Here is a 16,624-nt window from a genome sequence, read left to right as displayed (position 1 = left end):
TCTGATGCCTCTAATCCTGGTGCCACACTTCAAGAACTACCAATTTATATAGATTTTTACTTACTTTCAAGGCAGTTATATTAGGTGTAGAGTTAACAGCACTTAGGAGACTGAGCCATTTATGCTTTCTCATCTTTGTTTCAAAATTACCAGCCATATTTTCAGAGTTTACGGTAGCTTCAAATGACTCCATCATTTAGCATAATCAGTCATATTTTGTTGTGGCTAAGGTGGTCACGTTCCTGGAAAGCAGGTCTGTACTAAAATATGTTGCAAGACTTCATTCCTTTGATAAAAGGAAAGATTTACATATTGTGAATGGTTCTCAGTGTTGCTGTTTGCACTGTGTAATTCCAAATGTTGAAGTGGTTGCGATGGATTTAGGGAAGCTCCTTAATCAAATAAAGCCAATTTGATAATATATTTAATCCAAACAGCTTTTTAAACTTTTTGCTTTTCCATTTGCATCACCTTTCCAACTAACTCACTTTGATGACCGGGCTTTCCCCTATGGACCTTTTTTGGGGATCAGGTTTATTTGAGGTATCATTTGCATACAGTTACATTCCCTGTATATTCCTATAGGCTTTGATGAATGCATATAGTCATGTAAACACCTCCATAATAAAGATACAGAGCAATTCTGTCACCTCAGAAAAACTCCCTAGTGCTCCCTTGTAATCAGCCTCTTGCTTCACCCCCAATTCGTGGCAACTCCTAATGTATTTTCTGGTCTACTTGCCTCTTCCAGAATGTCATATTAGTGGAATATGCATTTATATATAACATTTTGAACCTGGTCTCTTTCCCTTGTTACAGTGCATTTGAGATTCATCCCTAATTAATCAATCAATAATGTGTTCCTTTTAATTGACGAGTGGTATTCCATTGTATGGATTCCCCGGGTTGTTTATTCATTCACCAGTTGTAGGCCAGTGGGTTGTTTCCAGTTTTTGGTGATTTTGACTAAAGCCACTATAAACATTCATGTACAAGTTTTTGGAGGAACACAAGTTCTCATTTTTCTTGGAGAAAATATTTAGGAGTGGGATTTCTGGGTCATATAGTAAATGAATGTTTAATTTCGTAAGAAACTGCCAGACTGTTACCCAACAACACTGTATGACCTTCGATTTACCTGCATCCTCACCATCACTTGGTGTTGCTGTTTTTTTTTTTCTTTTATTTGATCTATTCTACTAGTTGTGTATCTGTGACATCTTTAATACCGATGACCAATAGCTCCCTACAGTGGCAGCGCCTCAGGAGCTATAAAAGTAGGACCCAACTTCACATCTGCCTAGATGGAGAAATTCACGCCTGGCTCGATACCTCACCCACCTATCATCTGCCATTGTGCTACAGATGCTGTTGCTTATCCCCTGCTCTGGACCCTGTTTTTAAGTTCACTACCCTGCAAGTGTTAACCCTGCCAGTCCCCGGGAAGGACCAAGATAGGGACAAAGGAGCAAGGCATTTCTGAACAGCCATTAGAAAAGACACGGAGCTTCTCCATCTAATAAGTTTTTTAACTGAGGGTGACAAGGCCATCAACTGTCTTGAGCACACATAGTTTCTATCACATGTTCTTTTTTTTTTTTTTAACATCCTTATTGGAGTGTAATTGCTTTACAATGGTGTGTTAGTTTCTGCTTTATAACAAAGTGAATCAGATATACATATATCCCCATATCTCCTCCCTCTTGCATCTCCCTCCCACGCTCCCTATCCCACCCCTTTAGGTGGTCACAAAGCACCGAGCTTATCTCCCAGGCTATGCGGCTGCTTCCCACTAGCTAGCTATTTTACATTTGGTAGCTATCACATGTTCTTAATGCTCACAGCTTCTACTTTCGGAATCTTTCTTTTTAAGAATAAAACGTGTGGGCTTTCCTGGTGGCGCAGTGGTTGAGAGTCCGCCTGCCGATGCAGGGGACACGGGTTCGTGCCTCGGTCGGGGAGGATCCCACATGCCGCGGAGCGGCTGGGCCCGTGAGCCATGGCCGCTGAGCCTGCGCGTCCGGAGCCAGTGCTCCGCAACGGGAGAGGCCACAACAGTGAGAGGCCCGCGTACCGCAAGAAAAAAAAAAAAAAAGAAAGAATAAAACGTGTCATTTAAAATTCTGTAGAGCTCAGACTAGCCTCTGTTTACCAGTATGATAAAATATTGGAAATTACTAATCTGGTTATACTAAATACATATTTCTGAAAACTTTTTTGGGGGGGAGAGATGGCTTTTGAAATAATTAAGGGGATGAATAAAAGAACAAAACATACCAGTTACAATAGTGCTGAGATCACATTAGTTAGATATTTTCTCATTTACACGTACTTTAATTAATTAGATAGGAATAATTGAATGGAGATTGCAGAATTCAGAGTAAATTGTTCTGTTTCTGCAGAATGAGATGGATGGATTAGAATAGTGGTTGTTCACCTGTAGAATCACTTAGAATGCTTTTTAAAAGAAAATACTCATGCCCTGGCTTTTAACTCAGATCCTTATGTCAGAATCTCTGGGGTGGACATGGGGGGAAACGAACACTTAGTATTTTTTTTTTAGCCTCCATGTTATTCTGATGTTTAGCAAGGGTTGAGAATCATTGAATCTAAAGAGAAAATTTACTGTTCCTGGGGTAATTCTAGAAATGTTGCCACCTATCAAAATAGGTACTATTTTGTGTTTGTTTCCATGTAGTACGTGGAAATGCTTTCAAGTTGCAACAGTGATCAGTAATGAAAGGAGTAATACAGATCTAAACATAGGCTGCGTGTGCTCATTCTCGCTCAGCCTTTCTTAGACTCTTACTTCGTGTGTGTGTGTGTGTGTGTGTGTGTGTGTGTGTGATGTGTGTCTTATAAGCAGGTGGAATAGTTTAAATATTAAACAATAATTTCTTTTCATTTCTCCAGAAATTACTTACAGATGAGTTTTAAAAGCTCTTGGAAAGAATAACTGACTATAAATAGCAGTAATAAATGTTTTTATCTGAGGAATACAGTACACGGATTATATTACATTAAGGATATAATTATTCATTTTGGATGAAAATGGATCAAAGAAAATAAAAGCCTAATGCCGTTTACAGTTCATTCTTAAATAACTGTTCCAAACATGTTATACGTTGAATGTTAAACCCCATCCTTATCTATAATGGACTAATATGAAAATTATTTCAGTTCTCTTGGGAGAAATATTCTGATTCAATAGGGAAAATGTAAATTTCAAACTTGCAGTTGACAGAGCGGAGTTGTCAGAGTCAAGTCAGAATGTTATCTGCATCTTAGCGGGGTCTTTGTCTTGTTCACTCCGTCTCCAGTGTCTTTGGATCAGTGCTTGACATAGAGTATGCTCTCAGTAAATAAGTGAATGTCTTGGCAGGCTGTAAATGTATAGAGTAGGATATAGAGAATGACATTCAATATTCAACAGAAATGTAAATTTCTATCATTTACATTTAAGAAATTAAACTATAGACTGGAGGAGAACCAAATTAAAAAGGACGTCTGAGGATTTTTCAGTTGGCCAAGTTCATTCAGCTAAAAATATTTCAGTTCTAAGCTACTTCTAATAGAAATGCATTGCCCAGGGAGGTCGTGGGATCACGACTCCATCCTGGCTCCACCATACCTAGAGTTGAGCTGTGTTATGTTCTGGGTTCCAAGTTTTCTGGGAAGGCATTATGGATGTTGGCACGTCCAGGGGAAGCAACCTTGCGAAGGCTTGTCACATGAGAAAAAAATGGAAAAACTCGGATGTTCAGCTAAGAACAGGGAAGACCCAGTAGGGACGTGTTGGCTGTCTGGCATGCAGAAGAGGGATGACCCTGTTGGGCTGGCCTCACAAGCTAGAACCAGGAATGAGGAGTAGATTTAGACTAATTATCTGGAAGAACTTCCTAACAAATGGACTGTCTCAGAAAATGCAGTGCTCTATGTTTAAAGGTTGAAGAATGGATTCCTGCATTCAGTGAGAAAAGGCAGATCAAAATCCTGTTAAGGTCTTTTCCAACTCTGACATTCTCTGATTTGCTTCAAGGGAAACTTCCTGTCCTGTGTGAATAGCGGGGTAGACTGTAGGTTTCTCACTTGAACTTGGGAAAATCTGGTGCTCACTCTGTTTTTTCTGTCTTACATTTTCTTGGTGAAATTGCTGTGTCCGTTTCTTGCTTGCTTGGGATTTGTAGACAGGATGTTTTTGTTCACCCGCTTTTAAGATGAACTATTGGGACCTAGATTCTGCTATACTCTGCTGATCAGGTAGCTTGAGAATAAAATAATGAGGCCTCATCTTGGTGAGGGCAAAGGAGTGGGATGGGGTGGGGATATTTGAGTGTGCATACTGAATTAAATGTGGTGATAGAAAACCCTTTGAATAAATTTTAAATAAAACACAAAGTGCTATGACTAGAAAAAGCTTAGATTTTTGAAATCAGACTCAGACATTTCCTCACTTGGGCATGTTACTTAGCCTTTCCCAGGTTTGGACCATTTCCTTCTCCATAAAATTAGAATAATTCGCCTTCCTTTGCAGGGTTGTTGGAGAGATTGGAGATAATGTAGGAAAGCAGTAAGTGGTACCTGTTGTTATTAGTAGTATTAATTATACGTTGGCTTTGAATAAACAAGCTGCTTACGGGTTCTCTTTTGCTGGGCCAGTTGCTTTATCTTGCTTTTCAGTTTGTTTTGAGGATTAAGCAAGAGAATGCTAACGAAGTGCTGAGCAGAGTACTGGGCTGATACTAATCACTATTATTATACTGGTATAGCTACTTAGAAATTGATAACTGAATACCCAGAGAGTCCTGAAGATTATGAAGAATAAACAGGCTCCAAATACAAATAGTCTAGTTTCGTTTCCTTTGCTTCTCATGGATGTCTACTGAGATACCAGTTCTACCTAGTATTAGTTTCCTCTTGCTGCCGTATGTAACAAATGATCACACACTTAATGGCTTAAAACAACAGAAAATTAGGGCTTCCCTGGTGGCGCAGTGGTTGAGAGTCTGCCTGTCGATGCAGGGGACATGGGTTCGTGCCCCGGTCCAGGAAGATCCCACATGCCGTGGAGCGGCCGGGCCCGTGAGCCATGGCCGCTGAGCCTGCGCGTTCAGAGCCTGTGCTCCGCAACGGGAGAGGCCACAACAGTGAGAGGTCTGCGTACCGCATTAGAAAAAACCAAAACAAAAAAACACAAAATTATTATCTTTCAGTTCTGGGGCCAGAAGTCCTAACCTAAAATGAAGGTGTCATCAGAGTTGTGTTCCTTCCAGAAATCCTAGAGGAGCCTCATCTCCTTGCCTTTTCCAGCTTCTAGAAGCCACCAGAATTCCTTGGCTTGTGACCCCTTCCTCCATCTTCAGAGCCAGCAACATAGCATCTTCAAATCTCTCTCTCTTTTCCTTCTTTTTCTTTCTCCCTCTCCCTCTCCCCATCTCTGATCTCTGTTTCCTTCTCTCTCTGTGCTTCTGCCATCACATCTCTCTGACTTTGCTCTTATAAGGACTCTTGTGATCTCATTGGGCCCACCCGGATAATCCAGGATAATCTCTCCATCTCAAAACCCTTAATTTAATCACAGCTGCAAAGTCCGTTTTGCCATATAGGGTGACATAGTTACAGGCTCCGAGGATCAGGATATGAGCATTTTTAGGGGGCCGTTATTCAGCTGTCACATTCCTGCATATCTGAGAAAGTTGCTCTAAAATCACAGAGATGATACATCTTTCCTTGAGCATCCTGAGGAAAAATAAAATGATTATAGTTCTTTTGCTCTGAATTCATGTATTCTAATGTCATTCTCTAAAGAGCTGAGTGATTGACTTGAAACTAAAGTCTAAGGAAGACATTTTTCGTGTCATTTGTGGTGTTTCATGGAGTAACATCCAAGATGCTTGGTTCCAGGTATTGTACTTGTTAAGCTTAGAATGCCCCTTGAACTTCAAGGTGAAGGTGTGCCTTAAAGATAATTTCTTTTTTTTTTAAATTTTTTTAGTTTTTATTTATTTTTGGCTGTGTTGGGCCTTTGTTGCTGCGTGCGGGCTTTCTCTAGTTGCGGCAAGTGGGGCTACTCTTCGTTGAGGTGCACGGGTTTCTCACTGCGGTGGCTTCTCTTGTTGCGGAGCACAGGCTCTAGGCGCGCGGGCTTCAGTAGTTGTGGCTCGCGGGCTCTAGAGCACAGGCTCAGTAGTTGTGGCGCATGGGCTTAGTTGCTCCGCGGCATGTGGGATCTTCCCGGACCAGAGCTTGAACCTATGTCTCCTGCATTGGCAGGCGGATTCTTATCCACTGCGCCACCAGGGAAGCCCTTAAAGATAATTTCTCACCTAAAGAAGACACTAATGTAAGTTCCTTGGGGTCAGTGGTAGAACAGGAAACTGAGAGCAAGTTCCTTGCCCCCCACAGAGGACAGGAATGGGCTCTCTCTCACTCTCAAAGGTGCTTGTCAACACTTTCTCTTTTGGATCTGCTCAAAGTAGATAGAAATATCCCTAGAAAACATCCCCTCTGTGTACAACTCTTAGGAGCACAGTCTTCTGGGTAATTGTTTTAAATTCATCCTTAGAAACCTTTTATTTTAAACATCTTTTAGAGTAGTTGAGAACATATGCTCTGGAGTTAGACTGCCCAGAATCAACCTGAGCTTGGCCCTTTGCTGTGTGGCCCTAGGCAAGTTCGTAAACTTTGTGAGCTTCTGCTTCCGTGCATATAAAATGGAAATCGTGATACCCACTTCATATGGCCTTGAGGACACAGTGCAATGATGCTGGGCACTTAGTTTGTACTTCATAAATATTAGCAATTCATCAGATTTCTGCAGGAGTTGCCTTCTAATTTAATATTTAATAAGGTCAACAGCCTTGTTATAAATATCACGTTTGTTCAGTGATTCCAATAGATCATTGACTATGATGAAATAAGAGAGGGAAATACAAAGGCAGACTTTGGTGATTAGGTGGTTGTTGGTAGTAAATTCTTAATTTTCAGATATGTTTACATGTAATAATGTCATTCATTCATTCAACATTTATTAAGTATAAAGTGTATGTTATATGTTAATGTTGTATCACAGAAAGGGTTATAAAGAGATTTGCAAGAAGCCTTCCCTAAGGTTTAGAGACATGCTCACTGCTGCTTTGATTTCCTGAAGATCAGGGACCATTCATTCATTCATTCTAACATTTATTGGGTATGCCTGGCACTGTTAATAGGAGCTAAGTCTAATTCAGCAGTGAATAAAACAAAAATTCCTGACCTATGGAGCTAACATTCTAGTAGGGGAAGACCAGCAATAAATGGGACAAGTAAAGGGAATATATAATATGTTAAGTGGTGATAAATGTGAAGGGGAAAAATAAATCAGGGAAGGGACAGTGGGGTGTGCTGGAGACAGCAGTTTCAAATTGGGTGGTCAACTGGGTGGAAATCTTCCCTGAGAAGAGAGCATTTGAGCAAACACCTGAAAGCAGAGAGGATGTGAGTTATGGAGATTTCTAGAAGGGCATTCTGGGCAGAGGAAAAGCAGGCGCAAAGGCCCTGAAGTTGGAGTATTCTTGGTGACTTTGGGGAAAGCAATCATGGCCACCTTCTCTTTGATTCTCCTTTGAATGTTATAGAGTCTGAAATACAGAAGGCAAGTAATTACAATGGTTTTAATATTCTCAGGGAAGTACAAATGAGGCATCACAGTCTAATTTTAATGAAGGGAAATCAGTATATCCAGGCGGTGCTTCTGTAGCTTTCTGTCTGAATGGAATTTAGCAAGCAGGAGTTTCAAACTTTAACTCCTGGATGTTGGAGACTGATCGGCAAGAACAATTGTCTTGGTTCCTCCCCACCTCACCTGAGAGGGCGGGAGGAGATCTGAGCTGAAGAGCCCCAGGTCACTGGGTTCTCACGTTTCCCAATCTCTGAATCATTCTACAGATGGGAAAGAGAACCAGACATCAGTAGAGGAGATATAACTTTTGAACTCGCCATTATTGTGGTATATCCCCATCGCAGCCATTTTTGTGTAAGATTGGATGAGTGTTGACAAATGTACATACCCGGGGTTGTGCTGATAAATACGAAACAAGTGACCGATCAGGGAAAAAAGAAGCCCTAATTTGTAGCCTTTGCCAGTTTTTCCTGATGTGTTAAAAACTTCCATCATTGTTGATGTCAAGTCAGCAATGTGATGTCCCTGCAGAGGGTGTTGGGAAAAGATGCAGTTGGATCTGGCAAGCCTGCAATGAGCTGGTTCCAACATGCCGGAGCACTAACCACTGATGGAGTTACCACCACAGTCATGATATAGAGCATTTCCCAAACTCAAAAGTTTCTCCAGGCTTTCCCCAAGGTTATCACTCATCTGTTTGCTGTCATGATAGAGTAACTGTCCTAGAACTTCTTACCAATGAAATCATACAGTGTATCCTCTTTGTGTCAGCATGCTGTTTTGACCTTCATCCACGTAGCTGCATGCATCAGAGTTTTGTTCCTTTTCATTGCTGGGTATTCCATTCTGTAAATATACCACAATTGATTTATCCATTCACTTGTTGATAGACATTTGCATTATTTCCAGTTTGGGGCTATTATTAAGAAAGCTGCTATAAGCATTTATGTTTGAGTTTTGTTTGGAAATAGGTTTTCATTTCTCTTGGGTAGATACTGTAAATGAAATGGCTGGGTCATGAGGAGGAGTTATGTTTCATAAGAAATTACCAAATGATTTTTCAAAGATGTTGAACCATTTTCTACTCCCGCTGGCAATGTATGAGAGTTCCCATGCTCCATAATCTCAGTAAAAATGGGTATTGTCTACCTTTTAAATTTTAGCCATTTTGGTATGTGTATAGTGCCATTATGATTTTAATTTGCATTTGAGCATCTTTTTACGTGCTTATTGGCCATTTGTATATCTTTTGTGAAATGTCTGTTCAAACTTTTGCCCATTAAAAAAATTTTATTTGTGGGCTGATAGTAAATAACTTTTCGAAAAGGAGTACAGAATTTGGGGAAATCTGTAAGTTGGACAGGGCAGGAGGGAAAACAAGGCAAACAAGCAGCCTGAGAGAGCTGACAGGTTCATCGAGGTGGCCACAGTGCTTTTATTCAATGAGTTAGATAAAGCATGTAGACTAGTTCCTGGCACAGAATAAATGTTGATATTATTATTAACTTTAAAATTATATTATTAAATATTACTATTTATTTTAACAGCAAAGGGAAGCCACTCAAGGATTTGAAGCTGGCGTATGAACCATGACAGTCAAATGTACATTTATAACCTTATGCTGGCTACTGTATAGAAAGACTTGAGAGAGGAGATTGGTATGAACGGCTGTGAGAAGCCAAGAAGCCAGTGTAGTCATCTAACAGGATGTTAGAGCAGACACAGTGGGTCATCCGTAGCCTGTGGCTCAGTGGTGCCTGTAGCCCATGACTCAAAAGGTACATACCTTCGAGGATCTCTAAGTTGTGCAAGATTGTATATATATAAAGCTACTTTTTCAGAAATTCTCATCTGTCCAGTTTGGAATATTCAGGGGAGCCAACTACTGAATCCACTGCTTGGTCTGCTTTGGAAGGCATTCAGTATTGACTATTAAATAGCTTGGAGTATCAATCAGGAGGGCCAAGTTTTCAGAAAAGGCCCCCAAAGCCACCCCACAGCATGGGCCTCCACCAGAGCTGCTGCTTCTGCCTCAGTGAGGAAGCTGAGGAAGGAGGAAGCTACCCTATGATGCCCCTGTAGTCCTTCTAAAATCTCTTACCAACTGACTGACGAAACAGGATGTGCAAGTGAATGCCCAGAAAGCTAGCAACCAGGTACTAAGACCTTTAGCCACAGCCACCACTAAACACGAAAATGCCTCCAGGAGCATGCCTCACGATGCCACAGTCTGCCTTTGATTGGCAGAACCTTATCACATTCAGAACCCTGGCTGCGTAGAATTTAGCTCTGCAGTATAGGAAGGCTCACTAGAAGGATGTCGGAATGCGTCTTGTGAGCCCGTTGACGGGATGCACCATGAAACTTAACTAAATTCACCCCGATGCTAGGCATTCGACAAAGATTTACACTTTACCAGCTCACAATACCAGCTGTGTACATTCGGGCACTACCAGAGCCTCAATAGCCTGCTTTATCAAGTTGGAGGTACTAATATTTGTCTTCAGAAGCTCTTGGGGAGGTGAAGTTAAATATAATAACATGCGGAAGAGCAGCAAGATGCTTGGCACGTGGCAGGCATTCTGTAATTGAGGCATCAGCCAATCAGTGAACACCATTCCATAACCCTATAGAGGAAACAGAATCCCTGAAAGATGGAGATTAAATAGAGTGTACTGCTAAAGAGATTTAATGGCCCCAATAGAAGTGGCCCTTGTATCAGTCCCATGGAATTGGGGGAGCATATTTGCCCCTGGAAAAGTAGGTGGGATTTGTGTGTGTGCTATTTCACGTGTTCATTTGTATTATTTTTTTCATTTTTGGTTAGTTTCATTTAAAACAATAATGCAGCCACATAAATCATGAAAAGAAAATTCCTCTTTTCCAGTTTGTCAATTTCCTTCTTGAAATATCCTGTGCATATAAGCACACATGTCATCTAGAGTCTTCCTTTTTTCTCCTACAAAAATTGGGTCATATTATATGCCTCTTTTGCACCTGTATTTCTTTCTTTCTTTATCCACTACCTTGGAGACAATGCATTTCAGTTCATATAGAACCAGTCACCTACTGATGCCAGCTAGTTGTTTGCATTCTCTTGCTTTTACAAAATTTGCTCTAACTAACATCCATTCTTTTACGTAAATGACTCTACCTATAGAATCAATTTTAAGAAGTGGAAAGGCTAGGTCGAAGGTTAAGTACTGTGTATAATTTTATTGATATTGCCAAATGGCTCTCCACACACTTGTACCATGGTACGCTCTTTACTGATCCTGTACGAGCTGCATTTGTGCCAACATCCTTGCCAACAGTGTATCATCAACCCTTTTGATTTTTGGCCAGTGAAATAAGGGAAGTGAAATAAGGGAGGTGATACCAGGGCAGATTAAGAGGAATCCTGCCAAGAGACAGAGGTGAGGGATTAATTAGAGGGATAGGAGGTGAGGGAAGGTAGGATTTGAATATAAACTTAGAAGGGAAACTCATAAACTTCTGCTACTTACTATGTGCTGAACAGTGACTTGACTAGGCAGTGTACCTGCTATTACATTCAATCCTTATAACCACACTAACCCATAAACACTATTATCCCCCATTAGACTCTGACGCCCAGTCTCTGTCCACTGTACCTCCTGTGTCCTTATTTCACAGTTGAGGAAACCAAGGCCCAAAGAGGTTAAGTGATGTATCCAAAATCCCAGAGCAAGTTAAGTCAGGACAAGGGTTCCGCTTTCCAGCTCCATGTACACTGCATTAGGCCAGCGTTCTGGTGTGTACCATTGAAGCCACAAAGGATCTGAATATTTCTTCAGGGTGTATTTCATCCACAGTTTGAGTTTAATAGTTGAGTTGAATTCAGTCATTTCCTATAGTCGAAGAGGTTCCATAATAGTTGAGTGGACATGATCTGAAACATACTGGCGCTTTTCACGTTGATAAAAAGTTCTTCCTCAGAGATTCTCTGTTCCTTTCCACAAAAACTACTGTATTTACTCGAGCATTCTTTTTTTTTTTTTTTTTTTTTGCGGTACGCGGGCCTCTCACTGTTGTGGCCTCTCCCGTTGCGGAGCACAGGCTCCGGATGCGCAGGTTCAGCGGCCATGGCTCAGGGGCCCAGCCGCTCCGCGGCATGTGGGATCTTCCCAGACTGGGGCACGAACCCGTGTCCCCTGCATTGGCAGGCGGACTCTCAACCACTGCGCCACCAGGGAAGCCCCCAAGGAGCATTCTTGACAGAAACTATGTGAGGTGAAAGCTCTAAGCTTCTTGGGATTTTAAGATTTCTGATAGAGGATTATGCAGCCCCTCCTGAATTCTACCCCTGCTCCTCTGGAATTTTAAAGTTGGCCTGTAAAACCCTCCTTGAAACACCCGTGGAGACTGGGACTGGCACCTGTGCCCTCTTCCTCATTGTTTTCTACTGCTTCAGAGTCCAGAATCATTGAGATTAGAGGTTGCAGCTAGGATTGCCTCATTTCCTACTTGTTTTCAGAGTCCAGGATCTCTTCTGTGTACATCTGGGCAGTTCCACTTGAATCAGAAATGGGAGACTTCAGACATTCAAATTTAATGAAGATAAGAAACCTTCAATTAGAGCATGAAGTCCCAGTGAGGAGATGACTCTTAACTGGCACAGAAATTTGGTTGATCATCCTTATTGGAAGGGCGGGACGATGATTGAGAATGTGATGAAAAGATGGGAATGAAAAGTAAACCTTTTATCTGAAAAAATTAAGCTGGGGCAATGACCTTTTTTTTCTTTTTTTTTTATCAATTAAGAAGGCCTAACTTTTGAATTGTCCTAATTGGAAAGCATCTTGATGATGGTCATTCTTTTAGGGTAGAACAATGGTGCTCTAAATGTATTTGCCCAAGGCGAGTAAAGTGTCAGTGGTAAAGAATGGAATTTGACAGCTGTAGTGATCTGAGAAATGAACTGACTTGAAGTCCAATTTTATAGATAATGAAACTGAGACATAGTAAGTATATGCGATTTAGCTAAGAAGACACTTCTGGTGACCGTCGGCCAAAACTAGAGCCAAGCTCTCCTGCCTTAGCTCATTGTATGGTTTAATTTCCATTATGGGATCCACATTTTACAGTCTGCTGAAAGAATATGATTGTTTGGAATTGTGTTAGTTTGTTTTCTTAGAATGGACGGGGATTTATTTTTACAGCTATCCTAAACAGACCTGTTTTTAACTAAAGAAAGGGGTACATAAGTGAGAAAACTAATTCGTTAAAGAAATGGTTAAGATAAAGTCAATTGGACTATTGTCACACAGGAAGCTTAGCTGATAGGTGGGACGTGTGATCTTTGTTTTGTTTTAGAAATTGCCATTCATTCCACTTTTAGTTTTGCAACACGTGAATAAGAGCTATGTATTTATACTGTCTACTGAAGTCAGGAAACAAACTAAGTACTGTTTTCTTTGCGAATGATCAATTGCTTAGGCCTTGTTTCAAATTAACGGTATAAATAATCTAACAAGGTCTTTCATTGTACATTTCTCGGAGCAAACAAAATGCGATGTGTTTTTATAACCAGATAGCTATTTGATATTTGTTTCTCTTTCATACATTTGGATACAGATTGATACAGGATTACTTAAAATGCTGCATATAAATTAAACATTAAAAGGGAGATATGGAGAGCCCAAGCTGCCCCATTATAATCTTTAGTTCCACGGTCACCGCCTCAAGGACACTCCATTTCATATCACATGTCCTTCTTTTGAAAAGTGATCACCAAGCTTCAAATAACATTTAAGCATGGCCAGCAACTGCATAATTTATGGACCTTTTCTTTTTTTTGCTTTTGTATTCTTATTTTAATGAAAAACCAGGAAAACAGAAGACTTTTCATACGTTAACTCTCTTATATTCTTTCCCTCCTGCCTTTGCAGATCGGGGCCCTGAAGGATTACTACCACTTCTATCACAGCAGGACGATTAAAAGGTCAGTTCTCTCAAGCAGAGGAACACACAGTTTCATTTCAATGGAACCAAAGGTAAGAAGAACCAGTTGGGTGGGGACCAAGAGGCAGAGCTTCTGCATTTTTCATTGGTAACATCACACTAGGAACTGGTGACCAGCACGAAAGCTTACATTTCAAGAGCTGTCATACTATCCTTTGGTCCAATATCTTTGCTTCCTCTTGAGACCAAAAATAGGCAGTGGCTTGATTTTTTATTGAAGTGCCCTTATCATCCCAGTTGTAGAACAGCCCAGGGGTATCAGAAGTAGGAGTTGTCATGGAGAAATGAGAAGGAGTGTGTGTGGGGACAGATAGGGATGGATTCAGAAGTATTGAAGTCCTAAGAAGACCATACTATCTGCCTATTTGCATACAGATCTGAGGTTCTATCTGAGCTCCGTAGAGGAGTCTCTTCCAGAACCCTTAGGTCAGGCCTTAGGTCACCACGAATCCTTGTAGTTTCAACGGGCATTAATAGAGCCATGCCACTGGTGGCCCAGGGCCTAGACCATGGCCTAGACCATGTCTGAGACAGGAGGGATTCTGAGCACAGAAGGGACAGAAGCTGGCTGTGCTCCTCTTGGAAGCTCAACAGGGATCTTTCTTACCCATTGTCTTGACCCCAATCCTTTTGGGTTGTACAGAAAGCATACTTCTAGGAGAACCTAGCAGGAGACATGTCATGTCTAGATTCTCCCAATCCATTTTGGAGAGGCAGGACAGCTTTGAAATGGGAGATAGGAAGCTGGAGGGTGTTAGGGACAAACAGGCTAATAACTGGCAACTAAAACTCTGAGGATGAGATAACCCTCTGTCCTTATTAAGTTGGAGGAAGGGATTGACTCTGACAGAGAACTGTTTGGCCTCCCAGATGTGACGTGTAAAGAGGGAGAGAGGACAGCAGTACCAGCCTGCCCTGGTTCCTCTGTGGATTCACTGTTTGTTATTTACTGATCAGGAAGGGTTGTCTTTTCCTCATTATGGTTTGGGTTTATCATAGGAGCTCATTTTCAAATAAATTGGTCGACAATTCTATACCAGTGAGCATGGCAATCTCACCTAGAGATTCCTCAAAAATGATATTCCTTATTAAAGCAAAAAGGTCCCTGTTTGAATTAATATGCAAATCAGGTTGGCCCTTTGGAGTCCTGTCCTCGGTTATGTGCCACAGTTCTTGTTTAATTTTTGTCTGGAATATTATCACACAGTGTTCATGATTGTGAAATTGTATCTTGATGGTTAGAAAAAGCACGTTTGTTGTAGGGCCCAATTTTCTGTGGATTATAGGAACATCCCCTGATACTTAACACTCCTGTGAATTATATGTATATTTTCCCTTTATCTCTATTCAGAATTAAATGTTGCTGGAAAAGCAATCTCTTAGGATGTTCTTGAATTAGCGAAGTTTTCGAAGCAAAGTCACGTTTTTCATCTGTTAACGTTTTCCAAGCTTTCTTGAACTTTGGTAATTTAAATGATTTTAATTTCAGACCTCATGTGCATAGTCCATGTGATTTTTTTTTTTTTTTTTGCGGTACGCGGGCCTCTCACTGTTGTGGCCTCTCCCGTTGCGGAGCACAGGCTCCGGACGTGCAGGCTCAGCGGCCATGGCTCACGGGCCCAGCCGCTCTGCGGCATGTGGGGTCTTCCCGGACCGGGGCACGAACCCGTGTCCCCTGCATCGGCAGGCGGACTCTCAACCACTGTGCCACCAGGGAAGCCCAGTCCACGTGAATTTGAAAAACCGAGTACTAAATGGTTTGGGAGGTAAGAACAAAATTGAATACAGAGCTATTTCAAGCCTTAACGTTCTTTTGGGGAAGCTTGGCCTTCCATTCTTCTTATCTCAGTGCATCAAATAGCTCATGCAGGACCCAATGGAGACCTCAGATGCTGGGACACGTACTGCCTGGCATGTATGTCCTCCCCCACCCCGCCCAGAGGAACAGAGCCAGTTCAGGCCAGCCCCAGGGTACATGCTCAGTTCCTCTTCCTCCTCCATATAAAGAATACCCTAGGATAGGACTGTACCTTGCTTCTCACTCCTCATTCTGATGCCACCTGCCCCTCATTGCCGCCCAGCTGTTTATACAGAAGGGCCACTGTTCTACCAACTTTGCAGATTGGGGATTGCCTGCAGTTTCTTTCAGACATTTCTTAAAGTCCGATCATTCCTTCCATTGGCCATTGCTTGAGCGTCTAATATATGCCAGGCCCTGTGTTAGGCTCTGGGGATTTGGGGTTAGGGTGTTGCCCTCAGGGAACTCTCTGCAGCCTCCCACAGTAGCTTTCAGGGAAACACAAGACGTTACAGTGCTTCTCAGTGTTGGGGACGGAAGAGCAAAGGAGTTGGGGGTCTACTACATTCCTCCTCCTTCTCCAGCTCCCTCCGCGAAAAGCTCAGGCCGCCACTTAGGTTAAGTTTCCTTTTTAATTAAAACAACAACAACAACAACAAATGTTATTTACAGAGAAGTTGCAAAAGAGTTATGAGGAATTCCTGTATTCACTTCCCAGATTCCCTAAATGTTAACGTTTACATTTTACATCTCGTCAAACTTGGTCATTTTCTCTCTCTTCTCTCTACACATGCACGCACAAGCACACATAGCTATGTATATAAGTTTCTTTTTGAAAATTTGGGTGCAAATTGCAGACATGATGCCCCTTTAACTCTAAATACTTCACTGTGTATTTACCAAAACAAAGGATTTTCTGTCATATAACTGGGAGTACAATGGTTAACATTTTGGTAAAATCTGGGTATTAACATTGATGCAATATTATAATCTAATCTACAGATTTTATTCAGATATTGCCAGTTGTCTCTTTTCTGGGCCAGGATCACATCAGTTGTCATATTTCCCAAATCCCCTTGGTATACTCTGTCATACTTTCATTTTCTCCCCTCCCCTCCCCTCCCCTTCCCCTCCCCTTCCCCTCCCCTCCCCTCCCCCCCCCCCCCCCCCCCCCCCCCCCCCCC

At 41.7% G+C, this 16,624-nt stretch overlaps 1 protein-coding gene across 3 annotated transcripts in view; it reads left to right on the top strand.

The window, feature by feature from the left end:
* PCSK5 (proprotein convertase subtilisin/kexin type 5) overlaps positions 1 to 16,624 on the top strand; it is a 447,761-nt gene that overhangs the window by 23,370 nt on the left and 407,767 nt on the right. For all 3 annotated transcript variants that reach the window (XM_027105664.1, XM_027105665.1, XM_027105666.1), the window contains exon 2: positions 13,570 to 13,674. In XM_027105664.1, coding sequence (XP_026961465.1) covers positions 13,570 to 13,674 — 105 coding nt within the window. The remainder of the gene's footprint in view (positions 1 to 13,569; positions 13,675 to 16,624) is intronic.

This window comes from Aethalodelphis obliquidens, unplaced genomic scaffold, assembly GCF_003676395.1.
Source record: "Aethalodelphis obliquidens isolate GAN/ISIS:26980383/991018 unplaced genomic scaffold, ASM367639v1 scaffold7, whole genome shotgun sequence".
Taxonomy (NCBI): Eukaryota; Metazoa; Chordata; class Mammalia; order Artiodactyla; family Delphinidae; genus Aethalodelphis; species Aethalodelphis obliquidens.
Note: the sequence above shows the minus strand (reverse complement) of the source record. Positions and strands in the feature narration are given on the sequence as shown.